The sequence below is a fragment of the Pollachius pollachius genome (assembly GCF_949987615.1).
Source record: "Pollachius pollachius genome assembly, chromosome: 8".
Taxonomy (NCBI): Eukaryota; Metazoa; Chordata; class Actinopteri; order Gadiformes; family Gadidae; genus Pollachius; species Pollachius pollachius.
In genome coordinates this window covers 26,072,984-26,100,483 of record NC_136941.1, presented here as the reverse complement: position 1 = coordinate 26,100,483, position 27,500 = coordinate 26,072,984, and the positions used below count along the sequence as shown (strand labels likewise).

The 27,500-nt window shown below is 46.4% G+C and overlaps 3 protein-coding genes across 5 annotated transcripts in view; 2 read left to right on the top strand and 1 right to left on the bottom strand.

Annotated features, from left to right (window-relative positions):
• serinc3 (serine incorporator 3) overlaps nucleotides 1–9,419 on the top strand; it is a 15,121-nt gene extending 5,702 nt beyond the window's left edge. Inside the window, exons 3-10 of the mRNA XM_079741091.1 lie at nucleotides 318–511; nucleotides 1,966–2,045; nucleotides 2,394–2,531; nucleotides 3,144–3,313; nucleotides 3,412–3,502; nucleotides 4,042–4,243; nucleotides 7,571–7,804; nucleotides 8,297–9,419. Of these exons, the coding sequence (XP_079597217.1) occupies nucleotides 318–511; nucleotides 1,966–2,045; nucleotides 2,394–2,531; nucleotides 3,144–3,313; nucleotides 3,412–3,502; nucleotides 4,042–4,243; nucleotides 7,571–7,804; nucleotides 8,297–8,435 (1,248 nt within the window). The 3' untranslated portion in view covers nucleotides 8,436–9,419. The remainder of the gene's footprint in view (nucleotides 1–317; nucleotides 512–1,965; nucleotides 2,046–2,393; nucleotides 2,532–3,143; nucleotides 3,314–3,411; nucleotides 3,503–4,041; nucleotides 4,244–7,570; nucleotides 7,805–8,296) is intronic.
• Nucleotides 9,420–10,402: 983 nt separating this feature from the next.
• On the top strand, nucleotides 10,403–15,341 carry svbp (small vasohibin binding protein). Its single transcript, XM_079742576.1, has 3 exons — nucleotides 10,403–10,529; nucleotides 10,726–10,860; nucleotides 14,259–15,341. Exons 2-3 carry the CDS (start codon nucleotides 10,747–10,749, stop codon nucleotides 14,343–14,345), a joined length of 201 nt encoding a protein of 66 aa, XP_079598702.1. The 5' UTR covers nucleotides 10,403–10,529; nucleotides 10,726–10,746; the 3' UTR covers nucleotides 14,346–15,341.
• Nucleotides 15,342–16,511: 1,170 nt separating this feature from the next.
• Nucleotides 16,512–27,500, bottom strand: part of LOC307079196 (integrin alpha-5-like) — a 34,643-nt gene continuing 23,654 nt past the window's right edge. Inside the window, exons 20-30 of one of the 3 annotated variants that reach the window (XM_079741338.1) lie at nucleotides 25,824–25,974; nucleotides 25,011–25,103; nucleotides 24,490–24,569; nucleotides 24,113–24,193; nucleotides 22,911–23,016; nucleotides 22,462–22,620; nucleotides 21,579–21,677; nucleotides 19,703–19,822; nucleotides 19,414–19,515; nucleotides 19,086–19,208; nucleotides 16,512–18,280 (exon numbers count right to left, since the gene is read on the bottom strand). In XM_079741338.1, the coding sequence (XP_079597464.1) occupies nucleotides 18,197–18,280; nucleotides 19,086–19,208; nucleotides 19,414–19,515; nucleotides 19,703–19,822; nucleotides 21,579–21,677; nucleotides 22,462–22,620; nucleotides 22,911–23,016; nucleotides 24,113–24,193; nucleotides 24,490–24,569; nucleotides 25,011–25,103; nucleotides 25,824–25,974 (1,198 nt within the window). In that variant the 3' untranslated portion in view covers nucleotides 16,512–18,196. The remainder of the gene's footprint in view (nucleotides 18,281–19,085; nucleotides 19,209–19,413; nucleotides 19,516–19,702; nucleotides 19,823–21,578; nucleotides 21,678–22,461; nucleotides 22,621–22,910; nucleotides 23,017–24,112; nucleotides 24,194–24,489; nucleotides 24,570–25,010; nucleotides 25,104–25,823; nucleotides 25,975–27,500) is intronic. The other 2 variants (XM_079741339.1, XM_079741340.1) reach the window with 2 other exon arrangements.

The window sequence follows — 27,500 nt, the reverse complement described above, 5'->3', positions numbered from 1 at the left end:
TCTGTCTGTCTGTCTGTCTGTCTGTCTGTCTCTCTGTCTGTCTGTCTGTCTGTGTGTCCTCTGCCTGTCTGTCTGTCTGTGTGTCTCTCTGTCTGTCTGTCTGTCTGTCTGTGTGTCTGTAATGCTCCACCAGCTCTACCGCCCAGGTGACTCTCACCATGCAGGGTGAATCAGGAGCGTTAGTGAACCTCATTGAGGCCGTCCCTCTAACTCAATGTTCTCACATGCAATAACGTGTGCGTACGTGTGCGTGTGTGTATGTGTGAGTGTGCGTGTGCGTGTGTGTGTGTGTGTGTGTGTGTCTCCGGCGGCGGTAGGTCCCTGGGCTGTGTGAGGAGGGGGCGGCCCCCTCGGCCCCGGGCCTGGGGGGCCCCCTGAGGTGCGACCTGCTGGTGGGCTACAAGGCGGTGTACCGCGTATGCTTTGGCATGAGCCTGTTCTTCCTGCTGTTCGCCCTGCTCACCTTCAACATCAAGAACAGCCAGGACGGGCGCGCCGCGCTGCACAACGGGTAGGGCCTCACTGGGGCCGTGTAGCTCCAAGTACCTGCACTTCACAGGGTATTAGAGTGTACAATAGCGACCCTTAAGGAACAGTTCAGGTTAACATTAATATCCTAAACCAAAAGCACGAGGCTTCTGGGCCGCTGCGGCCTGCGGGCGGACAGACGCACAGCAATGGCTTTGAGTCGCCGTGCCCTGAGAAGACGGGAGTCTTACAAAAAAGCGAGCAGAGAATTGCCTGCTCCATTAGAAACAAAATGATTTTATTTCATTTCTGATTCCGATTCTTTCGTTCAAACATCGTGTTTCAGAGGCTTCTTCTTAAATGTTTGTGTTTTCCTGCAGTCCCCTGAGAAGATGTTCTCCCTGCTCTCCCTGGTCGCTTTGGCCGTAGCTCAAACCTAGTGTAGAATGTTGGTGCATTCTATCGTCGCTCTGTGTTCACAAATCTTAGCGTCGGGACAGGCCAGTGCCTCTCCAACTGATAAGAGGTGTTTTTTCCAACAATCCTCCATTTGTTTATTTCCTTACAAGGACGGACCAAAGGTCCCAGGCCCTCTAGGTCAAAGCCAGGGTCATGTACCTTATCAAGGGAGGGACTGCATCTCTTCCTTTGTGATTCACGCTTTCCTTTGTATTATCCTCGACCTGGGGTGAGAAGAGGGATCAACAGCTAAGGAGCACGGCTGGAGACTTCTCCTACCACCTTCACTATAGATTATTCAACCTAAATCTGTCCCTCGCTGAATTACATCCTGCAATAATCCATACATTCGACTCTCTGATCCAACCTCCAAGAATTACTACTACGACGAAAATACACAACGCAGAGTCCATACGACGACTTAGAAATAAGAAATACGTACCCTGATCTCTCTGTCTCTCTCTCTCCCTCCCTCCCTCCCTCCATCCAACCATCTCTCTCTCTCTCTCTCTCTCTCTCTCTATCTCTCTCTCTATATATCTATCTATCTATCTATCTATCTATCTATCTATCTATCTATCTATCTATCTATCTATCTATCTATCTATCATTAGGTACTCTTTTACAGTATACCGGCCAACTTCCATGTATTTGTGAGATGCTTACGCTTACATGAAGTGACGCTGACTAAATCTCCTCAATCGATAGGACTTCCATCAACACTGAAGTTAGTTGGTGTTAGTTTGAGGGGGGTTGCTTCTCTTGAGCTGACCCTCTGCCTCTCTGGGTCTGACCGGACTGTTGGAACATGTCCCCATGAGTCTGATCCACTCGGTTAAATCGATTTTCTTTCTTGCATGAATACTAACTCTTCAAACCTGTGCGGTGTGTGTGAATCCTTTACTGTGCAGATGTCTCACATTAGGTCAGATTGGACACAGCTAAATCATCCTCAGCGGTGTGGCCTGGAAAAGATGTCACTATGTTCTGTTAGTCAGTAGTAGTAGTAATGAATCTTTTTCTCTGTGCTCCTCCCAGGTTTTGGTTCTTTAAGATCGCTGCCATCGTGGCTCTCATAGTTGGTGCCTTTTACATTCCTGATGGGGCTTTCACTAGAAGTAAGGACTCCGATTCTGGAAGAGAGAAAATGTTCTCTCAGAAATGTCATTATTCAGTTACACTTTATTATAAAAGGTCATCAAAGATTCACATTTCCCAGGCTCTTTTTTCCTTGTTTGCAGACACAAATACAACCTTATTTCTTGAATCACTCGATTTAATATATTTTTCTTTAAACAACTGCTTCTGTGTATATCCTCAGTGTATACATTGCATGTGTTAAAACTATGCACGAACTAAATACATTTAAATTACCCCAAGATTAAAATGACACATAAGAACATGTTTGCTATAAAAATTGCCTCAGTTTGCTGTCTTCTTATTGGTTGGTATTCCTCTCCTCGCAGCGTGGTTTGCGGTGGGCACATCGGGTGCGTTCCTCTTCATCCTCATCCAGCTGGTGCTGCTGGTGGACTTTGCCCATTCCTGGAACGAGGCCTGGGTGAGCCGGATGGAGACGGGAAACTCCAGGGGCTGGTACGCAGGTCAGCCATCCCCCCGTTACAGACGACCGGGTCATGATTCATAGGGAGTGTCGCACATTTGTAGTGGCTGAGATTGATTGTTTGATTCTATTCAGGCTCATGTTATTATTATTCTTCTGAGTCTTGGTATTGACTCTGAGTCTTGGTATGTCATGTAGATTTGTATGCATGTGTTTGGATTTAAAACTCTTGGCTCGAGGCTTGAGATGGACGTGGGACCCAAACAAAGTGGACCTCACACCGCTTCTCTCTCTCTCTCTCTCGCTCTCTCTCTCTCGCTCTCTCTCTCTCTCAGTGTGTGTGTCTCTGATCGGTCCATTTGAATGAATGGAGGAGGGTCATCAGAATACTCTCATGCAGTGGGTACCAAGCATGAGAGAGAGTAGGTCTCTCGGGAGAACCACTCTTGGTCTCAGCGGGTCCCTGTTTAATCTCTCCGTCGTCCCCAACTTCCGTGTCAGTCTTGCATCTCGCGGACGTGTCGTGTTCGCCCGCGGGTACGTGCGTGACCGACGCACCAAAAGGTCGCAGAATACGCATGGCAGCCATGATCCGTACACGTACGCGTTTGTCTGGCTGGTTCTCATGGCTCTGCCCTGTGTGTCCCTGCAGCGCTGCTCGGGGTGACGCTCTTCAACTACGTCATGTCCCTGGTGGCCGTGGCGCTGTTCTACTCCTACTACACCAAGCCGGACGACTGCACAATCAACAAGTTCTTCATCAGCTTCAACCTGTGCCTCTGCTTCGTGGCGTCAATCCTCTCCGTGCTTCCCAGCGTGCAGGTACGCAGTCTGACCTCCGTGTGGATCCTGATGAACGGGTTCACAGCACTGTGGTACGTGTTATAAACGCATCCCTAATTCATCTCTTGTGCTGCCAGGAGTGTCAGCCGCGGTCTGGTCTCCTTCAGTCGTCCATCATCACCCTGTACACCATGTTCCTGACCTGGTCGGCCATGACTAACGGACCTGGTGAGGGGCAGCACACACACACAACAGGCACACATGCATGCACCCACACACACACACGCGCGCACACACCAACACACCCCAACGCACACAGACACTTACACACACTCCACACACAGTCACCAACACACACACACACACACACACACACACACACACACACACACACACACCCAGACACACACACACACACACACACACACACACACCCCCCCCCACACACACGCACACACACACACACACACACACACACACACACACACGCACACACACACAAATATACAAATACACATACACACCCAGACACATACACACCCACACACCAACACACACACACCCATACACACACGCACACACAAACGCACACACACACACACACACACACACACACACACACACCCAACACACCTTCAAACCATTCACTAATCAGGCCCTCACCAGAACGTGTGTGAAGGTGCTTCCACAATGCATCCATCGTTTTTCCTGGTGGCTCATCAGACGTGTTTACTGACCCAACGGTCCGTTTCCCCCCTCCCCCCCAGACCCCGTCTGTAACCCGGGCCTGCTCAGCATCTTCCAGCAGATTGCGGCCCCCAGCATGGCCCCCCTGGAGCTGGAGAACCAGACGTCGGTGATCATCGTGGGCACGGAGGAGCCGGTCCCCACCGCGCCCTACCTGCGGTGGTGGGACGGCCAGAGCGTGGTGGGTCTGGCCGTCTTCATCCTCTGCATCCTCTTCTCCAGGTAGGGTCGCCCCGCCGGGCCGTGTAGCCATGGGTGGATCCATGAGTATATGTGTGGGTGTGTAATATATGTATACGTATATATTAGGGCTGCTCGATTATGGGAAAAATCATATTCATGATTATTTTGGTCAGTATTGAAATCACGATTATTCAAACGAGTTTGAAAACATGATGTATTTATTCAGCATGTCTCCCCCAAAAATACTTTGTAACTGAGAACTTTGAAATTTTGCCTTAGAAAAATACACAAAGTGGTCAAAAAGAAAATGTTCAAATCTAAAATAAAGTACAGATATGTATCCAGCTGTTCTGCACTTTCTTCAAAACATATATTTTTTTAAAAAGAATAAAATCGAAAAATCGATTATATTAGTCTTCTGATCGTTTGACGCTTAAATCGAAATCAAGATCGAAATTCGATTAATCGCCCAGCCCTAATATATATATATATGTGTGCATATACAGTATGTGTATTTAAAATATATATATATATGTGCACACACTACAGTCTTCCCCAGCTGTGGTATAAATGTATATATATATATATATATATCCCTATCCCTAAGCTTATATATGAGTAGCTGTGCCTGTCTTAAATGGGCAGTAGGTAAGATTTAAGAGCTATCATTTCTTAGATTTCAGCGTATATCTAAGCTGAAAGACTGCTAGAGACTGCTTTGTGTCGATCTTTATTTATTTATTCATTGCAGTATGTAATACAGCAACGTACAGACACAGGTGGAATAGTCTATAGTGTAGGTCGGTGAGGAGCAGTCTCCAGACGTGCTCCTTGGCTGTTCACCCCTCTTCTCACTGAGCCAAAGGTTTGGGGCGAGTATTACACAAAACAAAAGCGTGAATAACAAAACAAAAAAGAAAAAGAAAGAAGAACAGATGCATTGTCTCCCTTGATTAGGTACATTGCCCTGGTCCCAGATGGCCTGGGACCGGCCATTTGGTTCGTCCTTGTAGGGACATAAACAAATGGAGGATTGTTGGAAAAAACACCTGGTATCAGTTGGAGAGGAACTGGCCTGTCCCCACACTAGGAAATTTGAGATTGTTTTGTTAGGATTGCCAATGCCATCCGTCAGCTATGCTCAACCCTCTAGCTGACTGCCTGCCTCTGTACGAGACCATTTCCATTGTAGACTGCCATGACAAATTTTTATTTTTATTTTACCTTTATTTTACCAGGAAAAATCCCATTGAGATTCAGTATCTCTTTTACAAGGGAGTCCTGGCCAAGATAGCAGCATATAGTTCAACATAAAATATACATTAAAAAACCGACAACATAAAACAGAAAAAGACAATTGGCAATTTAACATCATCTCAACATGATCACCAGCAACGTTCAATATTTGCACACATGCCTTTAGTACTCAAATAGTCCATTACCCTACTTTGAAAGTGTTTCAATATTGGAATGCAGTCTTATTTTAGATGAATCTGCAGTTTATACCAGGATGTGGGTGCAAAAACTTTAAAGGCACTCTCACCGAAGAAAGTTCGTGTTCGGGGAATGTCATACATGATTTGCCCATATGATTGAAGATTAAAATTCCTGGTGGTGACTTTAGGAGTCAGAAGGGGAACATATTCAGGCAGGCAGTTCAAATGATGTGGCCTTATTGTGTAAACCTATGATTGTGCATAGAAAGCCAACCAACACGTTCATACAAGCTACAGTGATGAGTACGAAAACCAGAATTTGTTATAAATCTTAGTGCTGCTTGGTATACTAAATCCAGCATTTTCAGAGAAGATTGATTGGCATGCATGTATAAAATATCATCATAATCCAGTATTGAGAGAAAAGTTGCTTGGACAAGTCTTTTTCTCACACTAAAAGGGAAACATTTTTTTCTACAATAAAAACCCAACTTTAACTCTAAGTTTTTTTGTTAGACACCTGATGTGATGTTTAAACGACAAATTTTCTTCTAAGAAGAAACCAAGATATTTGTAGACTGGTACTCTCTTATCTAGTGTAACAATCTGACAAACATTGTCTGTTTTCCTTGATTTTGAGAAGCACACAACTTTAGTTTTGTCAGAGTTTAGTATAAGTCTCAATTTGTGGAGATTCTCCTGAATAGTATTAAAAGCAGATTGCAGTTCTTTTGTGGCACTTGCCAACGATGAGGTATACAGGTTACAGGCTGTAGCTGGTGGAGACCCAGGCTGTAGCTGGTGGAGACACAGGCTGTAGCTGGCGGAGACACAGGCTGTAGCTGGTAGCTGGTGGAGGCCCAGGCTGTAGCTGGTGTAGACCGAGGCTGTAGATGGTAGCTTGCGGAGACCCAAGCTGTAGCTGGAGAAGACCCAGACTAGCTGGTAGCTGGCAGAGATCCAGGCAAAACGCCACACTCCTAGTCCACAAAACAGTAGGCCTATGCTGCTGTTCCGGGCTAAAGACAAACTCCACAGCAGCAGATGGTTTGTAACAGTAGACTGGTTCAGGTAAAGCACATGGACAGTTCAGTCCATAAGCTGTGGAGTCAACCACAATATTTCAGTGGCTTACACCAAACGTTACTGAAAGGCAAACAATTAGTTTGAGAGGATGTTAAAACCTGTTAAAAAACATGTTAAAACAGACAAACAGAACAAAGGACAGGCTGCCATCTTGGAAGCGGGCGTGGGCGATGAAATATCTGACCAATCAGGGCATGCCTGTTATTTAGAGGTGTGTGTATTGCAACACTTGTAATTTCCTCACATACTCAGTGAGGCAACTTAGGAAGGAACGGAGTGAATTGGGAGGAAGCTTCTTTGGGGGGTTGTTTATTTTCAAAATGTTCTGCTCTCACTCTTAACAACTCTCTACTCATACCTCTAAAGCCACAATGTGTGTTTTTAAGGCTTCATGATCTATGACTCAAGCATGAGCGGCCCCTGCCCAGCAGGTAGAGATGCTAGAGACTAGCCCCCCAGCGGTCCTCGTCCCAGTGGACAGTGGGAGCTCCCTGCTGTCCTAGCCCCCCAGCGGTCCTCGTCCCAGTGGACAGTGGGAGCTCCCTGCTGTCCTAGCCCCCCAGCGGTCCTCGTCCCAGTGGACAGTGGGAGCCGGGCGTGCATTGTGTATCGATAACACAAAGCTAAATGAATCAGACATTTTAGCTGTGATTCCTGGCCTGTAGTGATGAACCTGGCCTGCACCTTCATCTGACAAACCCCAGAATGGGATTCGGTGGCCATTGTGGTGCAGTGCTACATATCAAAGATTACACTGGGAGCCCTTCTAATAATAGTGCCTTCACAAAACGGGGTTGCCTCCATTTCGTGGACCTGACCTTCTGTCCCTCCTGCCTCCTTGCAGCATCCGCTCCTCCAACACCAGCCAGGTGAACAAGCTGACCATGGCGTCCGGGGACACGGCCGAGGCGGGCGAGAGCGAGGGCCGGGCGGGCGAGCTGTCGGGCGAGGAGGGCGAGGGTCCGCGGCGTGTGCAGGACAACGAGCAGGACCTGGTGCAGTACAGCTACTGCTTCTTCCACTTCATGCTGCTGCTGGCCTCGCTCTACATCATGATGACGCTCACCAACTGGTACAGGTCAGCGGGGGCCCACACGCACACGTACACACACACACCAACACACACGGACACACTGGCTGGGAAGCGACTTCATGTGGACCCCAGACGTGTCGATAACGGTGAGGTACTTTTGTGTCCTAGGACCCGCTAAATGTTTCACGTTGTCTTTTTTACAACACAAAAAGTCACAAAAAGTGAGAACATTAACATATTGTTACGCTTCAAAGTGTTTCTCTTTTCTTCTTCTTCGAATATGTTGACACATATTAGTTATCAATTAAAACTGATTTGATGTATTTTTTGTTAAAAAATACATTTAAAGATAGTTTGTGCCCATCCTACCACCTACCTGGGTCTCACCTCTGACCCACAGTTTGAATGCCACTCTTAGTCCAATCCTAACCTCTCGTCAGGAAGATAAGGAATGCCTTCATTTGGAGTGTGGGTGGCTCCTTAATCATGAGTCACCAGGGGTCGTTAAGCCTGGATGTTCCTTGTTTGTGGCGCCAGCCCTGATGCAGAGTACACCGCCTTGACCAGCAAGTGGCCCACGGTGTGGGTGAAGATCTCCTCCAGCTGGGTGTGTCTGGCCATCTACACCTGGACGCTGGTGGCTCCCTTGGTCCTGTCCAACCGAGACTTCAGCTGAGGCCGCTTTGATCGCCATGTTTATTATTCTCCTGCTTTGGACATCTCAGAGTCAGCGTTGTCATCGTTCTGCTTCTTCGCTTGTCGTATCCTTGAGCCTCAGTATAAGCCATAAAGAGAGAGATATATTTTTAAAGAGTTTATCGAAACCAAAGAATGAAGGACAACGTCCACTCCGATATCTGGGAGCTGGGTAGGGTAAAGTACTTGTTTATGACCATGTTGTGTATTTAAATGACGTTTTCTAAAAGGGTCTGAGCGTTGTGTTGCTCACTTCAGTGATGTCTCACTGTCTAAAAACGGATGACATTGCATCACATAAAACCACACCTTATTTTTCTATGGAACTGTAGCACTTTACAACATGAATATTGGCAACCAGCCAGTCAGTCTGCTAAGCTTAATAGAGCTGTATGCTGTGCCATTCAGTGCCTTAGATGTTCTAAAAATATTAAAAGTGTCTAAAGGAAATGTCATGTTATTCATAATATAGATATTAGATACAATTATCTTAAAATATTTGAGGGTTTTGAGAAGGGTTTGTAAAGTACCAAGACATAATTCACCATTATGTACGCTAATAATATTATAGATTATATAATACAATTAATACCATAACTTAACATCTTCAACTTGTACCATAATAGAATATTGTTCGTATTCCAATTGTAACGGGAATATAAACTAATAGTATGATCCTAAAATACATATAATTAATCTAAAAGATTTGAATATGATTACAAAAACCTCTAAAATAACCATGGTTTGTGCTTCCAACTTCAATTATATGAAACGTTGATATAAAAATACCTTTACTTGCCTTGCATGCATTGGCTTTATTAGTTTATGCTATTGGATATATGAAATGCTGCAGTTGACCTTTACACCATGTTGCATTAAACCAATGTAATTCATTTATTTTACATGGAAATGCTTTATCTAAGCTTTTTGAAAGAATAAAGATAACTTTGGTTACTTATTAAAATTTTGTCCTTACTTGACCGCAAATGTCAGTGGTTTTGTAGTTTCCTCTGCAAAGACAGGATTGAGACGACCACACACCCACCGTGTACAGAACAGTCAAGACCATTAAGTCTGATACCCCAGACGTCAGATTAGCTTTCATTATCAAACTTATGTTTATGTTAACCGGCCAGTGTTTTCTGTGACATCCCTTAGAGATATAAACAAGGGAGTTGGGCTGTTGCTTTGTGTATTTAGGCTGAACTCAAGGTTCAGTTGGAATGGGGGCTGATTCCTTCATAATCATCGTTATGAAGGTCTGAATCCAGACTTGGTTCCTGTAGAGGCGATGAGCCCCAGGAGAACCACGATGAGCTGAGGTAGCAGAGACTAATGCTCTGTCCATACTGGTGGGGAAGGTCTCGGGGCCAGGTGGTTTTCACTCCCCACAAGGCCCATCGACTAGCGTTACTGAAACAATACTAACTAACTAACTAAATGTCTTACATTATGAGTACAATGTTGGATTGTGTGACTGTAAAATCCTCTTGGATATGAACTGAAGAGTTATATGATCCTATGACAAATTTGAATAATGTAATAATGTTAGCAAACATAATTACTAAATGTCACATGGGTAATGTTCACCTTAAACAGCATTTTGGATGATGCTGAAAAGTATTTTCTGTGACACATCATTAAAGGTAGACTACATCAGATATCCCTGATATGGTTTACAAGGAAGCACTCGGCAGGCATATATATATATATGTATATATATATATATATATATATATATATATATATATATATATATATATATATATGCATATGCATACACATATATACACACACACTCATATTAATCAATCCTGAACATGAAATAGGACAGAATGTGGATTTATAAAGCATGGTGATGTACGCTCCGGTGCAGTAGGGGGCAGTATGTACCTTTGGTATGAGAGCGGAACCTCTGCAGCGGGCCTCAGGTTTCCGACCGGCTCTATTTACCTAGCACACCGTCCACTTCAGACCGCTGCCGCCGACCTCATACAACAAGCTACTATCTACTATTGCATCCTCCTCAACCGCCTTCTAGATTACGACATTGCTTGAGATTTCCCAGCTCCTGGTGAGTTTGAAGATGCCTGTTATTAAGTATTAAAACGTCAGCCCTGATTTGTTGTTATCGTTCATCAATTGCAGGTTAACTTTCCAAGCTTTCACCCGCGTTACTTCAGCCTTGCAACGCATAGAGAGCGGGTTATCCTGGCGATGCAATGAAACTCAAGCACAAATTACTCACCATCCCTGCTAATGTCTGGCAGGTTGGTTCAGAAAGCTGACCCATGGAGCCTGCCTGCCGGAAGGACAAGCCGAAGCTGAACTCCACCCCGACCAGAGGAGACCGCGCCAAGCAGAGGTCCGCCCAGCAGGAGGTGAAGCAGAGGCAAAGGGCCGAGGTGAGCTCACCCCCACCCTCCGCACTGTCGGACATGATCCTACTCACCCCCACCCTCCGCACTGTCGGACATGATCCTACTCGCCCCCACCCTCCGCACTGTCGGACATGATCGTACTCACCCCCACCATCCACACTGTCGGACATGATCCTACTCACCCCCACCCATCGCATTGTTAGACATGATCTTACTCACCCCCACCGACCATGCTGTTAGACAGGATCCTACTCACCCCCATCGACCATGCTGTTAGACAGGATCCTACTCACCCCCATCGACCATGCTGTTAGACAGGATCCTACTCACCCCCATCGACCATGCTGTTAGACAGGATCCTACTCACCCCCTGACTGTTAGACGTGATCCTACTCACCCCCACCGACCATGCTGTTAGACAGGATCCTACTCACCCCCTGACTGTTAGACGTGATCCTACTCACCCCCATCGACCATGCTGTTAGACAAGATCCTACTCACCCCGGTCGACCATGCTGTTAGACAGGATCCTACTCATCCCCACACTGTTAGATGTGATCCTGCTCACCCCCATCGACCATGCTGTTAGACAGGATCCTATTGGGCTGACGGCCTCCCTTAGTTTTTTAATGTGTTGTTGTAGAATAATATATAACAAGACAATTAGAAACCAAGGGATATGTTATTATATATTGTCATACTGTTCTGCCAGCATCCCTTTGTTTCTAGATGTGTTTCATATTATTATACTGTGCTTCCACCATTCATTGGTTTGTAGTTGTGTTATATTAAAGGCCTACGTGCAGGTTAACCAGAAGTTTTAATTAATGGGTACAAAAAGCACGAAAAATATGTGTATAAAATGTCTCCAAAATATTGTTAAAGTCCAGTTTTTGTCGTTTTTGGCAGTAACGGGTGTTTTCTAACACCATTCAGCGATGACGTCACGTTGGGGAGACGTGGTGGAAGGTAGCCTCAGCATAGTACTAAAACTATTGCGTCTAAGAGGTGGCAAGAACCACAAATAACATGTATGATGGCCCACAGCAGTATAATTTCGAACTGATGGCGGTCAAAGCCAATTAAATGCATGGTCAGAGGAGAATGAGTGGAGAGTTGCTGTCATTTAGCAAGGCGGCAACGAGCGCTGGAGCTAGTCAATGAACAGCAGTGCAAACAATAACGACACTTTTATTTATTTGTCCTGTCAGTGAATAGCACCGAGTGAAAGTCAACGTTTTCTTTATATCTAGTGACAGCGACTATGTCGTTCAGATAAGTACCGGTAAACTTAGTCAGATTATCTAGAAATAGAAGGCATAATGCTAGCTATGGGCTAATTTGCCAGTCCCACCTGTGAAATCCCCCCCTAGATAATCCCTCATTAAATCTTACCCCCGACGTTGTAATGAGATTTCCAATTAGTTATCCCTTGTTTTGATGGTAGCCTACTAACTCCAGTAACAACATCTTTGACTAGTGTTTATTTCTAAGCTTTATTTTACCCATTGTGCGAAATACCAGTCAATATTCGGGGACCTACATCTCTAGATTATTGCGAAATACGATAGACATTTTGCAGTAGGCCTATAACATTACAATATTTCCTGGATGCAAGACAATCAGTATTTAGCCTGCATGACAACACACACATGCACACACTTAACATTTTTTGATAATGCTGATATGGTATATATTTTAAAGCAACACTGACATAGGAGGCTGCATTGGCTAAAGTTGTTTGGATGCACGTCAATTTATAACAAGGAGAGGCAAAGTTGTGCATTACAATGCAAATACGACAATAATTGGCACCAATCCGGCTTACTGGCAGGTATAGCCTATCAGACACGCAATCAGTGCACTTGCAAATGAGAGCCTGCAAGTATAACCGATCGTGGTGTGACATTGTTTAACCATCAATCTACCGCAAATACGACCAGACAGATGTACATTGAACACATACACAAAGCACATCGTCCAACCCGGCGGATGCTGACAGACAGCCCACAACAAGCCAAACATCACCACGGCGGGTGTGCTCTCTCTCTCACACTCGCACGTCCGTACACAATCTCTCCAACTTATCCAACTCCAAGGCTAGGCTGCTTATCTAAGACCACAACTCACCACGAGGCCTTCATGACCATGCGGTATGCCGAAGCCGGAAAGGACACACGCACAGTCGCACACACTCATCTTATGCAAAACAATCCGTTTTATCATCACCATTCAGTCACTGCAAAGATTTAAAGACTAGCCTCTTACCATAAGTTAGAATGGACCCAAAGTGTGTGATTGATACAGTCTGGTTTAGCTTTCGCTTGCTCTCCGTTGTTAGTATGACTTCTCAACATTAGTCTTTCTTGTGTTAGGCGCACATGACTAATTTGCATACGAGCACAGGACTGGCTGGCTCTGCAAGGCAAATAATAGAACATATTTAATTCTCTTTCTATCTGTCTATCTATCTATCAACGCATGTGTCTAGTTTCAATGTGATGTATTTTGTGTATGTCCAGTCAGACTTGTTGTCTCCCTTGTTCTGTGTGGTCTTGTAGGCTATACTGTGTGAGCCGAATCACCCAAATGAATTCCCGACGATTTGTGTCGTTTGGTGTTAATAAAGACTTGACTAGGCTATCTATCTATCTAGGCTATCAATTAACAATGGTTTGCCGAAGGCGAATTGAATAGTGGGGAATAGCCCCCGAGACCGAAGATCGAGGGGGCTATTCCCCAGTATTCACTGAGCCTGAGGTGAATAATTGTTAATTAAAGGTTTTAGTATATACTACACATGAACACTCCAAAAATAAACAAGATAGCACTTTTTGCCGGGATTTGTTTTTATTAGCGGTTTATTTGTTGTTATTAGCGGGCATCTTGAAACATGATCAAAACAATATCGAGTTTGAGATGTCAATCATGGGATATTGCGCAATATCCCGAGATAGCTAACCAATCAAATCGCGCCATCTTAGGAGGTGCACGTGTAGCATATACTAACTATATATAGCGATGTATTTATCTGTATAATCTGCTGAAAACTCTCTCTCTACTCTCAAGGGCCTCAATGCGGCTTTGGTCCGTGTCTCCCCAATGTGACGCCATGCAATGCATTCTGGGGGAAATGAGAATCAATAGCAAACTAAAAATAGTACCTACTTTTTCGTATTACATTCCGTTTTGTGATACCCAACAACATTAAATACAATAAATAACAGTTGAAATCTCTACTACCAACAAGCAAATTGCAACCAAATTAATTGGAAAATAAACCCTGCAACACGGCCTTTAATATACAGTGCGGCCATAACTTCTTGGTGTCTGATGTGTTCACACATTCTTTTCTTGCAGTACATTTGTGTTGAGTTTCTCTTGTGTGCGCGCTCTCATCTCACTGTATTGCTGTACTCCAGATCTACGCTCTGAACAAGGTGATGACGGAGCTGGAGCAGCAGCAGTTTGAGGCCTTCTGCAAACAGATGCAGGGCCAGGGGGAATGAGGAGCGGGCCCTCTGCTGGGCCCAGCAGAGGGCCGGGGAAGGCCTACATGCCATCCTCAAGCTGTTCTACCCAGAACCCCACGTTAAATCAGCGTGACATGTGTCCTCCTCCTTCCTATGGTAGTATGGCATGTGGTCCAATAGTTAATGAGAGGTTCAATCAGACAATCACTAATGAAGCACTTATAGCGGGCTGGCCAGTCCAAACATGGAAGTTTACTATAGAACAGGAAATGTCATTTGTAGGCCCTGTTGTCTTAAATTGGTAAATCATACTTTCTTATTCAAGTCACTAATATTTAGTTTATGTTCATTTTAATAATTGAAAGGTTTGCCAAAATACATATTTTTTTCTTGAATTCTGTTACATATATTTAAATTCAGGAAATGTGTTAAACAGTGGTTTGTTCCTGAATCAAGGGCTATGTTAGCTTTTGGAACGAGGAGAGATTCGGTTGTCAGCAGGTGAATGAGGTTCTGTCATTGATCATAGGAGCTCAATGACAATCAATGTGTTGTTTTTTGTTTTGAACTTGTGATGGCTGTGTTAATGGTGCTCCTCTGAATATATTTGAAAATACACAAGGTATAGCAAGATTTGTTGTAAGTTTTTTCCAGCAGCATATAAGTAAAAACATTTTACTAATGCGGTACTTTTGGTACTAGCAACCTTAGTCATAGACAGCTGTAAAACAATGTATCAAAGTGTTCCCGTTTCAGTAAAAATGTGTAATGATTTCTCATTTGTTTGTTTCCTTTAGTATCACCAGATTGTAATGGGTTGTGTACTGGGATTTATGCAGTAGCTAAAGTAGTAATTCATGTAGTATACAGCACAGCCCATTGGAATGTTGTAAATAATTGTATTAATGTATTTGTCCTGTATTGAAGGTTTAACTTTTATATAAACCTATACAGTAGACCGTGTATACAATTATTTGATATTATATATTCATATGTTTGGGATTACGTTCCTTCTTCCTAGACGGAAACTTCTAGTCCAGATCAAGAGCAAATCCGAGCAAATCCTACTTTGATAATTTCAAAGACATTCCATCACCCAATCAAAATTTTGAAGTAATAAATCAGTCCTTGAGATAAAAAGTGCTTGTTTTGTTTAAAGTAGTGAATGTAAATTAGGTTGAGTGTGACTTTCGAGAAATCAATTACAAATATTGCTGCGAGCAGCAATGTGGGGGTCAAGCAGAATAGGACTCTAAACTAATTCTACTTGACAGACGTAATCGGCTAGGTGGCTATATGATGACCATCTCAGTAATTAGTAATAACGACAGCTGGTGGAATGAACTACAGCATTATGCGACTGGTTTGGATACATGAAGGCCTTGCAGCAGATATGAGCTCACTTCGTACCCCTGAGGTCAAAGGTCTCGTCATGAGTTTATGTACTGAGTTTGTTTATGATTTGTTATAGAGCTGCTGAGAACAGGCACTTCCTGTTTGGCGGCTTTGCTGTCAAGTTTAATTGCCTGTCATGGCCAAACGTTTGTTCAGCTTGGTCTGAAGATCATATATGGCAAGTTTCATGATGATTGGACATAATCTGTGGCCTGTGGATATGTACTTTTGATTTTGACAACTTTCAACATGGCGGCCAAATTCTGATGTTGCCATGAGAAATAATTCATTAGCTACATGGGGCGGTCCGACAGTATCACCAGACATTGAAAATAAGTTTGAAATATACTCATGTGAACAGAGAGGAGTTAAAACTGAAGGGAAAAACGGTCTGTCGGCACGAGTAAATAAATAAAGTAATAAACAAACAATAAGTAATAAACAAATAAAGTCTGTCGGCACGAGGACCTTGGATTTATTAAGTAAAGTGGCAACGGTTATACAGAGTCATAAGCGTGAGAAATCGAATATGTCTAAGTCCCTAATCAGCGCTGATGGTTCGTCCGGAGCTTCGCCTCCGTGGAAGGTCTGCTTCAGAAGAAGGTGAAGAGTCTCAGAGTGATACAGTCTTATACTGTATCTCCTCGTGATGAGGTGTGTGCGTTTGAGATGTGTGTGGTTCTGTGTGTTTTTACTTGACCTTGGTTCCCAGGCACTAGTGTATGCATGTATATCTTCTTGTGTTCCTCCTTACGGGGGAGAGCTTCAGAGCATCACCCGTTGTGGTCCTCCCGTTCTTGAGGATGACTGGTGCATTGTCTGAGTGTCTACCATCTGCCGGGAGGAGATATGGGGCCCTGGCTCCGGCCCTGACCTGACTATATTCTCATGTATGTGTTATGTGTTAAAAGTTGACTATATTATAAGGTGACTGCCATGTGATGTGCTCATTAAGCTAGGGTAGGAGTTAGCTATATTTATAATGTACATGTGATGTGCTCAGCAGGTTATTTTGCCCAACAAAACCCATCTTCATTAATTATAGCGCCCCCTAGAAGTCCCCTGTTGAGATATTGGCTTACTTCCTGTTTGGCGACGTTGCGGCCGAATTTGATTGGCTGTAGCGGCCAAACGGTTTTGAATTTGAAAAAACTATTCGTCAAGCATGGCCAGAAGATCATGTGTTCCAAGTTTCAAGATGATTGGACAAGATTTGTGATAGGAGAAGCATTTTGAAGGTTTTTGACATAAACCAAGACGGCGGAAATTCCATCATGGCGCAAAACGACGACATAGGGTGCGTTGAACTCGGCTTGGATCAAGGATTCCAATGACACCTTGTTTCTGAATGTTGGATGAATGGGTCGAAAGTTATAAACATGAAGGCATGTCCAGCTTTGACCTGTTGGTGGCGCCAAGGCATTCTATGGGCTGCCATAGACTCCCATTGAAGGACAATAATGATAGGAAAACGTACGAAAACAATAGGTTGTCTCGCAGCTTCGCTGCTTGACCCCCAATTACAATTAGGGCATTTAGCAGACGCTTTTATCCAGAAGTAGCAGTTAGGGTTAAGTGTCTTGCTCAGGAACACATCAACCCTCAGCCGACCCCATTAACAAATCCCTGAGCCATACTGCATCTAGTGAAGTGCTTCGAAAATGTGTTCTGGTTTACTGCACCTGCCTCTTAAGGAGACGCCTTGGATTTTATACTGCTCCTGGATTATCTCATCCCTGATTGGTTGGTGAATTCCACCTTGCCTGTCGATCAAAGGTGAGTGAACGCAACACGTTAATGGTGGTCAAACGCATGGCGGGAGGGAGCAAGTTTAATTTCAAAATCATGCTATCTTCTACTCTACAGCAACACCACTAGTGCATAAATAACATTGAGTATATAAAATAAGGATTTATTTTGGGACATAACAAAAAGAATACCTACAAACATATGCACCTCAGTACACACACACACACACACACACACACACACACACACACACACACACACACACACACACACACACACACACACACACACAGCTCCCAATATGGGAGAGGGATGAATTCCAGTTAAATTAAAGTTATTTCTTCAGTATTCCTGCTTGGGCATTTGAGTACAGCATTTAACAACCAACAAATGCAAATGTTGCGTACATACTGTGAGATGTATAGATAACACAAAGATAAATGAATCAGACATTTTAGCAGTGATTCCAAACCTGACTGGACAAATGAACAGAGATTAACCTGGACTTTACCTGTATCTGAACAACCTCGGAATGTGATTCTGTGGCCATTGTAGTGCAGTGCTACATATCAAAGATTCCAGTGGTAGCCGTTCCAATAATAGTCCCTTCATAAAATGGGGTTGCCTGCATTTGGTTTTCATCAAATGCAAAACGCCCGGAAATGATAAGTCTTTCCAGTTCTTTGCAGCAGTGGCTGAAGCGCTTCACGTGTGGGGTTGGGGTTGACAGGTGGGGTTGAACCCTAGGCCTCTGAAGAGGCCTGCGGTCGGAGCTGAGCCTTCTCCATGGTGGTGCCGTAAGGGTCCGAGCGCTTGAAGAAGCCCATCTGGAGCAGGAGGAACACAAGCCTCGGTTTAAGACATAATAACACGAATCACAGCCAATCAAGCATCAGTCTTTAAAATAAGCAGTGTTTCGTCAGAAATCTGGCGGGCTGTAAGGTTCCTGCTTTTGGTGAACCTTATGAAAGGCATCTTTGTTAACGTACCTGATATTTCAGAGATATTTAAGATATTTAAGGGTTACTTTCAGCCACTTGACCGCAGTAACAGTATCATAAGTCATTAGAAAATCCAATTGGCAGTGCCTTGTTATGCCTCCTTTTGAATTTATTTAGCATGTTGTCCTGTTTCATCTATATTAATACTTATTTGCATACAGCCTTATTTTATAATAATTAACTAATTTTCTAATTATAATTTGATGGCTGTTTTGACAGTAAAGGAAAGACTTTTTGTTATCAGCTAATTTCCGAGGGTCATTTCCGCCATGGGTGCACTGTCTGTCTGCACTGTCTGTGTTAAGCTTCCAGACAGATCTGGTTCAGAGTGGTTCCAGACAGATCTGGTTCAGAGTGGTTCCAGACAGATCTGGTTCAGAGTGGTTCCAGACAGATCCGGTTCAGAGTGTTACAGCTACTAGACAGATCTGGTTCAGAGTGGTTCCAGACAGATCCGGTTCAGAGTGTTACAGCTACTAGACAGATCCGGTTCAGTGTGGTTCCAGACAGATCCGGTTGAGTGTGGTTCCAGGCAGATCCAGTTCAGTTTGGTCCAGAGTGGTTAAGGTTCCAGACGGATCAGGTTCAGTGCGGTTCAGAGTGGTTGCTGTGGAGACAGCCCTGTTGGTACCTTGTACAGCAGGTAGATGAGCAGAGCCAGGAGCAGCAGGCCGGCCAGGATGGCCAGGACGATGATCCAGACCGGGACAAGGTACTGGTGCTCCGGTTTGTTCCAGACCACCGTGTTCGTCACCTCATCACCAGACAGAGAACAGAGGACTCATGGTTACAGGCCACGAGGACCCGAGGACTCATGGCCTGTAACGCTATGCTTTAGCTTTTCAGCTAACAGACAGTTCACCAACAAACAAAATAATAAACCCTGAGATCAAGGAGAGGGCTTCATACCCTCTGATATACCACCCCCCCCCAACATTAACATACGTTAGTTATGATACCTTTTTGTATCCTGAGGGTTTGGATTTAGGAGTGATTGAATATGGCATATTCTCCACCCTGTACTCGACGGTACACTCCAGAAAGAACTGCTTGTACGCCCGCTGAGAGAGAGGGAACAGACAAAAGGAGCAGTGAGTGAAACATTTGCTGAACACATTGCATTCTCCACAGGGTCCACCAGGGGGCAGCATGGTGGAGCGGCAGCAGCACAGGGTTGGACTCTAACTGAAGAGCAACCAGTGTGAGTGTGGCTACTGAATGCTTGTGTCTCCTGCCGAGTCCCGCTACCTGTACCTCGGCGAAGGTTTCAGCCCAGAGGCGGGACCGGACGCTAACGATGGCGCTGGCTCCCTTCTCCAGCAGCCCCACAGTGCAGTGCAGCCTCCAGCACTCCACCGCCCCACACGACTGGGGACACACAGAACACACACAACGCATGGTGGGAAAGGACTGGGGACACACAGAACACACAGAACGCATGGTGGGAAAGGACTGGGGACACACAGAACACACAGAACGCATGGTGGGAAAGGACTGGGGACACACAGAACACACAGAACGCATGGTGGGAAAGGACTGGGGACACACAGAACACACAGAACGCATGGTGGGAAAGGACTGGGGACACACAGAACACACAACGCATGGTGGGAAAGGACTGGGGACACACAGAACACACAGAACGCATGGTGGGAAAGGACTGGGGACACACAGAACACACAGAACGCATGGCGGGAAAGGACTGGGGACACACAGAACACACAGAACGCATGGTGGGAAAGGACTGGGGACACACAGAACACACAGAACGCATGGCGGGAAAGGACTGGGGACACACAGAACACACAGAACGCATGGCGGGAAAGGACTGGGGACACACAGATCACACAGAACCTGCCTGTCAAACGACACACAGAACACAGCTCTCTGCAGCACTTTCTTTCTTTACAAATATCAGGGTGTGCACATGCAGTTATATCTACAAAAAAATGTATTATGTTATCAAATCGTTTCTTGAAAGAGCACAATTCAATTAAGTTTCCTCCTTAAAACGAGGAATTGGATGTATTCACTCAATATTCTTGCAAGTATTAAGGTTCAGATCTGAGAAGTGTTCAGGGGAGGGTCGGTAATAAAGGGTGAAGTACAGGGTGAGGTGAATTTGGAAGACCCGCGCGTCACGGCTTGTACTTCCCCGGGCGTAAAATGCCCACGCTGCCGCCTCCTCATTTGTAATTGAGTTTGTCTCGGAGGCAGTTATGCTAACTGAGCTGTGAAGGGAGCCAGAGCTCCGGTGTGCCTTCGGATTTCCTCTGTCCTCCGTCCACAACCCCTCGTCATAACGCTGCCCTCGTCCGAACAGACCAGACCCAGCTGGGGGGGGGGGGGGGTGAGAGCCCTCTTATTGGTGCTGAAACTACAACCCTGGGGACTTTATTAAGGATTGCGGCGGTATTTTGAAGCACACTTTGATTTGATTCGATTTTTCATTGTATTTATTTTCCAGGGCTTTACTTGGAATAAGGAACAGTACATTTAGAGCCGTGTATTGATGTATTTATTATTGATCACAGCTGGTACTCTGACTGGTGGCCGCGTTGGTCCTTGAAGAAATATAACATGGGAAGCAAAAAGTAATGGTTTTACAGAGAGCCAAAGGGCTCTGCAGACAGACCAGGGCTGGGAAACCAAGGAAGGGGAGAAGAGAGACATTTCACAAATCCCTGTGGTGTCGATATTACCATCAGATGGAGGGCCCCGAACACCACTCAAACACAGATGCTGTGTGTGTCTGTGTGTGTGTGTCTGTGTGTGTGTGTCTTTGTGTCTGTGTGTGTATGTTTATGTGTGTGTACGTGTGTGTGTATGTTTGTGTGTGCGCGTGTGTGTGTATGTGTGTGTGTGCGTACGTGTGTGTCTGGTGTTACCAGGTTGGGGCGGTGTGTGTGTGTCTGGTGTTACCAGGTTGGGGCGGTGTGTGTGTGTCTGGTGTTACCAGGTTGGGGCGGTGTGTGTGTCTGGTGTTACCAGGTTGGGGCGGTGTGTGTGTGTCTGGTGTTACCAGGTTGGGGCGGTGTGTGTGTGTCTGGTGTTACCAGGTTGGGGCGGTGTGTGTGTGTCTGGTGTTACCAGGTTGGGGCGGTGTGTGTGTGTCTGGTGTTACCAGGTTGCTCAGGCCGGCCAGAGGGTCTCTGTGGAGGTCTCTCCTCTGGACCAAGTGCTTTGGGGGGGGGTCAGGGTTCTCGGTCCTCCGAGGTAGGACCTGTGGGCACAAAACACCTCGTTAACAAAGCCTAGAAACACAGACTGGGAACGTACTGACCACATATACCACAATAACCACGTTTGTGTGTGTGTGTCAGCATGTGTGTGTCAGTTCATTTGCGTGCGGGTTAGCGCGTGTGTGTGTGCCTATGTCTACTTGTGTGTGTGTGTGTGCTTTTAGATGACTTTTATTCACAAAGCCGCAATTAAGGGTCAGGCTGTTCAGAAGGAGAACTAAAAGCAGGAGTTCCCACGGCGGTGGAGAAACCTTATGAAATCCTTCTGCTGTGACGCAAGAGTAAAAGTCCCATTTCCAGACCGCTCGATGAGCCGCGCTGTCGCTCCTCAACCCCCTCCACTGTCTCTGGGTTACTACTGCAAACCTCCCAGTGTCCCCCAGAAGTGACCCCGACAGCGTGTCAGCTATGGCTAAGAAAGCACAACAAGAAAGGAATTTCAGGTTTATGTTTTTTAGTGTGTGTGTGTGCCTGCGTGCCTGCGTGCGTGCGTGTGTGTGTGTGTGTGTGCATGCACATGTTTTTGTACGTGTGTGTGCATGCACATGTCTTTGTGTGTGTGTGTGTGTGTGTGCATGCACATGTCTTTGTGTGCGTGTGTGTGCATGCACATGTCTTTGTGTGTGTGTGTGCATGCACAAGTCTTTGTGCCTGCATGCGTGCGTGCGTGTGTGTGTGTGTGTGTGTGTGTGTGTGTGTGTGTGTGTGTGTGTGCATGCACATGTCTTTGTGTGTGCGCGTGTGTGTGCGTGCGTGGTGCCTTACCTTGAGCTTTAGTGCGTTGAGGGTCTGGTTCGAGGAGCAGTGGATTGGGCCCTCGGCCTGCAGCTCCAGGGGGTATATTAGCCCGTGGCCCTGGGCACTCAGCGGACAGCTCACCTCCAGGCTGGTCTGGCTGATGCTGCTGGGCCCGTTATTCACCAACTAGAGCCACAACAACAAGGGGGAACCTTGACTTGAGATGGTCAGGCGCCCTGTTCGCTCGTCTCAGACCTAGAGGGCCGCTCTTCATTGTTTGAAAGGTTTGGGTTCTATGCTCGATGTGGAAGTGCAATGCCCACATGTTTGAATGTGATCTTCAGTGGAGATGGAATGCATGGTGTCCCATGCATGGTGTCCCATGACACCATGCTGGTGTCATGGGAGGCGTCTGATTGTGTTTCTGGGAACATGGACATGTGAGGTGCACCACTGAGACCATCACAGCTCTGTACCTCGTAGACGTGCTGGATCTCTGGCCCAACGTCCTTCTCCTCACGCAGACTTTGACTGGCCCTCCAATCAGGGGGAGGGAAGAGGAGCTTCTCTGGGCGGCTCACACTGCAGGCAGGAATAAACTGTCACTGAGGAGGAACTGCAATGATGTTGCTGATGCCTTGGTGACCATTGGTAATGGTGATGTGACGGTGAGGGTAGTGGTAGTGATGTGATGGTTGTCATGGTGAGTGATGTGACTGTTGTCATGGTGAGTGATGTGATGGTTGTCATGGTGAGTGATGTGATGGTTGTCATGGTAATGATGTGACGGTTGTCATGGTGAGCCTTGTGATGGTTGTCAAGGTGAGTGATGTGATGGTTGTCATGGTGAGTGATGTGATGGTTGTCATGGTCATGATGTGACGGTTGTCATGATAGTGATGTGACGGTTGTCATGGTGAGCCTTGTGATGGTTGTCATGGCGAGTGATGTGACGGTTGTCATGGTAAGCGATGTGACGGTTGTCATGGTGAGTGATGTGATGGTTGTCATGGTGAGCGATATGACGGTTGTCATGGTGAGTGATGTGATGGTTGTCATGGTGAGTGATGTGACGGTTGTCTTTGTGAGTGATGTGACGGTTGTCTTTGTGAGTGATGTGACTGTTGTCATGGTGAGTGATGTGACGGTTGTCATGGTGAGTGATGTGACGGTTGTCATGGTGAGTGATGTGACGGTTGTCATGGTGAGTGATGTGATGGTTGTCATGGTGAGTGATGTGAAGGTTGTCATGGTAAGCGATGTGACGGTTGTCATGGTGAGTGATGTGACGGTTGTCATGGTGAGTGATGTGATGGTTGTCATGGTGAGTGATGTGAAGGTTGTCATGGTAAGCGATGTGACGGTTGTCATGGTGAGCTATGTGACGGTTGTCATGGTGAGTGATATGACGGTTGTCATGGTGAGTGACTTGATGGTTATGTCATGGTGAGTGATGTGATGGTTGTCATGGTGAGGAATGTGATGGTTATGTCATGGTGAGCGATGTGATGGTTGTCATGTGACTTTGTCATGGTGAGCGATGTGACGGTTGTCATGTGACGGTTGTCATGGTGAGTGATGTGACGGTTGTCATGATGAGCGATGTGACGGTTGTCATGGAGAGCGTTGTGATGGTTGTTCTGGTGATTGACGATGAGGTGTTGGGATGAGGACTGACCCCTGTAGGATGACACCTGCCACCACAGCCACCTCCAGGCTAAAGGTCACCACGTCACTCTGGGAGTTGATCTCGTTCTTGCTGCAATAGGGAGCATTACATTGCGGTGCAGTTATGTAAGTATGGGTTATTATAATTAATTGATATATATATATAGCTTAGCTGTTTGACTTTAAAGAGATGCTATATCACTTTGCCCACTAGGGGGTCCTTCATCGCCGCTGGTTTGGCAAGATGAGGACGTCTCTGATACAAGTGATTATCAACTCTGTCTAGTGAGATTTGTTGCTATGTTAATAATAAAACAATGTATTGATTGTTTCTATTCTTTAGACACTTGAGAAAAATAAAGTTACGCCCATTTGGGAGGGGCCTACCTGCGTATCTGGAGCTCAAACTGGACCATCTGGTGAGTGTCTTTGAGTCGTGGCAGGGTGAAGCGGAGCCCTGCCCATATCTGAGGAGCACAACGTGGTCAGCATTCAGCTGTAAGTTCATCAGCAACCTCACCACCGAGCTAACTGTAGCGCAAAGCCGTGTTTATTCAGCACTTTTCTAATCGATGGCCACACAAAGCATGTCATAATAAGAGCCTCGCATTCAGCCATTCATACATGTGTATAAATGGGTGAATCATGCAAGGCCAGCTCGTCAGGCGCAGTAAGGGTTAGGTGGATATACTAGGAGCAACCGGAGATCAAACCAGCGACCTTACGGTTAGCAGACAGCCTGCTCTACATCCTCAGCCGCCGACGCCTCACTTACAATGTCAGGAGGCCCGTGAAACAGTCTCTATAACATAACTCTATAACTCATATTGCATCACACACATACACACACACACACACACCCGCATGTACACACATACATAAACACACACACACAGTGCTGTACCTACACTGGCACCAGCCTTCATGGGGTTGCCCAGGTCACACAGCAGGTAGCGAGTGAGGTTCTCTGCCTCGTAGCTGCAGGGCAACTGGCTCAGGCTCTGCAGGGGAACCCGCAGCAAATTCCGACAGCGGTTGATTTCTCGCAGTCGACACATAAGATTACACACAACGTTTTCTGATAGCAACTTCTTACTAAACAAACTACAGAAAGCTAGTCTAGTACTCGCTCCATATAAGGCGAGCCGGAGTTGAGTTAAAGAGAGAGAGGGAGAGAGAGAAGAGAGAGAGAGAGCACTGTTGGTTCAACAAGTTCACACATACACACACACACTGCAGCCCACCCCACTTACAACGCACAGATTGCAACCACCATAAACTATTTGTCTATGATGTCATATATTACAAGAAAATGTTGCAAAAGCCTGAAAAACGCCAGCAGGCCCATCCTCCCTTTTTGGTATCATAGGAAATATTGAATGCAATTATTACCGTTAACTATGAGCAGGTATGAGAAGGTATGAGAAGGTATGACATCACTCAGCACCACACAGTGCAGAGTAGAACACGTCCACCCCTCGGACCCCTCAACAGACCTGAGGTCAGCTCTACTGCCCTCCACCTAATCCCGTTAAAGTTAACGATCCCTTTAAAACGAATGATCCTTCTATAATTAATAATCCCCTTAAAGTTAAAAATCCCGTTCAAACGGTCCGATGTTTCATGGAACCTCCTTATGGGGGTGTCCGCTGACCCCCGCAACCCCAACCCTGGAGCTACGGGGGCTCAGCGGAGGGGTTGACGGAGCACCGTCAGCTCACCGCGTTGCCGCGGGCGATGCCGCTGTAGTCGGCCTCGGGGGGCATCTCCAGGTGCAGCTCTGCCTCGTAGGCTCCGCCCTCGCCCTGGTTGCGGGCGTTGAAGGTGAGGGCCAGCGGGTTCTCGTCGCCCAGGTACACCGCCTCCCGGTCGCTGCAGGACGACAGCACCCCACCCCCCCACACGGTTACCACAGGCTGACGTAGCGCAGAGCAGGAGGCCAGCACCACCGTACCGTTACCACAGGCTGACGTAGCGCAGAGCAGGAGGCCAGCACCACCGTACCGTTACCACAGACTGACGTAGCGCAGAGCAGGAGGCCAGCACCACCGTACCGTTACCACAGACTGACGTAGCGCAGAGCAGGAGGCCAGCACCACCGTACCGTTACCACAGGCTGACGTAGCGCAGAGCAGGAGGCCAGCACCACCGTACCGTTACCACAGACTGACGTAGCGCAGAGCAGGAGGCCAGCACCACCGTACCGTTACCACAGGCTGACGTAGCGCAGAGCAGGAGGCCAGCACCACCGTACCGTTACCACAGACTGACGTAGCGTTGTCGGGCCTCCAGCACAGAGCAGGACGGGGACGTCGAGCGTGACGGGGGTTCTAAATGATATTTGGGATCCTTTTGGTTTTGTATCGAAGTGTCGAAGAGGCCAGGAGCACATAAAGATCATGCGGCCGTCGCGTGTCTGCCGCCATTTATTTGCCAAATGAAGCGATTGTTCTGTTTGGGGCACACGGCCTCCGGCGTTCCCCTCCAGGTAGCCAATGAAACCCGACCCCGCGCTGAAACCCATTCCTAAGTATCTGCAAATTGGAGCAGCGAGCTATATCTTGGAGTATGAGCTGTGGCGCGGTGATGGATGGCTGGAGGTGGACGGGGGAATGTGTGTTTACAGGAAATGGATCTCAGGTTTTAGATATCCCCAAAGGGAGCCTCCACATGTCTGCTGTCTCCTCTGCCTTACGACAAGACGGCGGAAAGGGGGAAAAAAACTGCTTCAAATCAAACCGGCATGATTTATGTGTTGGGAGCCAAGCACCAGAACCCCAGCCCCCGCTGACTTCTGAGGGCTGGAGCACGTCCACGCTCCTCTGGAGGAGGACAGACGGGGCTTGGAGCCGGCTCAGTGCCCCCCACTCTGTCTGTCACTGTTTCTCTGGAGGTCTGGACACAATGACCCCTAACTGTGTGTGTGTGTGTGTGTGTGTGTCGGTGTGTGTCTGTGTGTGTGTGTGTCTGTATTTGTGCGTGTGTGTGTCTGTATTTGTGTGCGTGTGTGTGTGTCTGTATTTGTGCGTGTGTGTGTGTGGATGTGTGTGTGTGTCTGTATTTGTGCGTGTGTGTGTGTGTGTGTGTGTCTGTATTTGTGCGTGTGTGTGCGTGTCTGTATTTGTGCGTGTGTGTGTGTGGATGTGTGTGTGTCTGTATTTCTGCGTGTGTGTGTGTGTGTCTGTATTTGTGTGTGTGTGTGTGTCTGTCTGTATTTGTGCGTGTGTGTGTGTGTTGGGGGAGGGGGGTGATCCAGACGATTCCCATTAGGTCCCCAGCTTAAGGCAGAGGAAGCAGTGTGCTACCTGATCACCAACACCCTGCAGGCTACTGCCTTGTTGTAAAAATATAGAATAAAGAAGCACAATGTGTTGTAAAAAACATTACAATTTTAGATT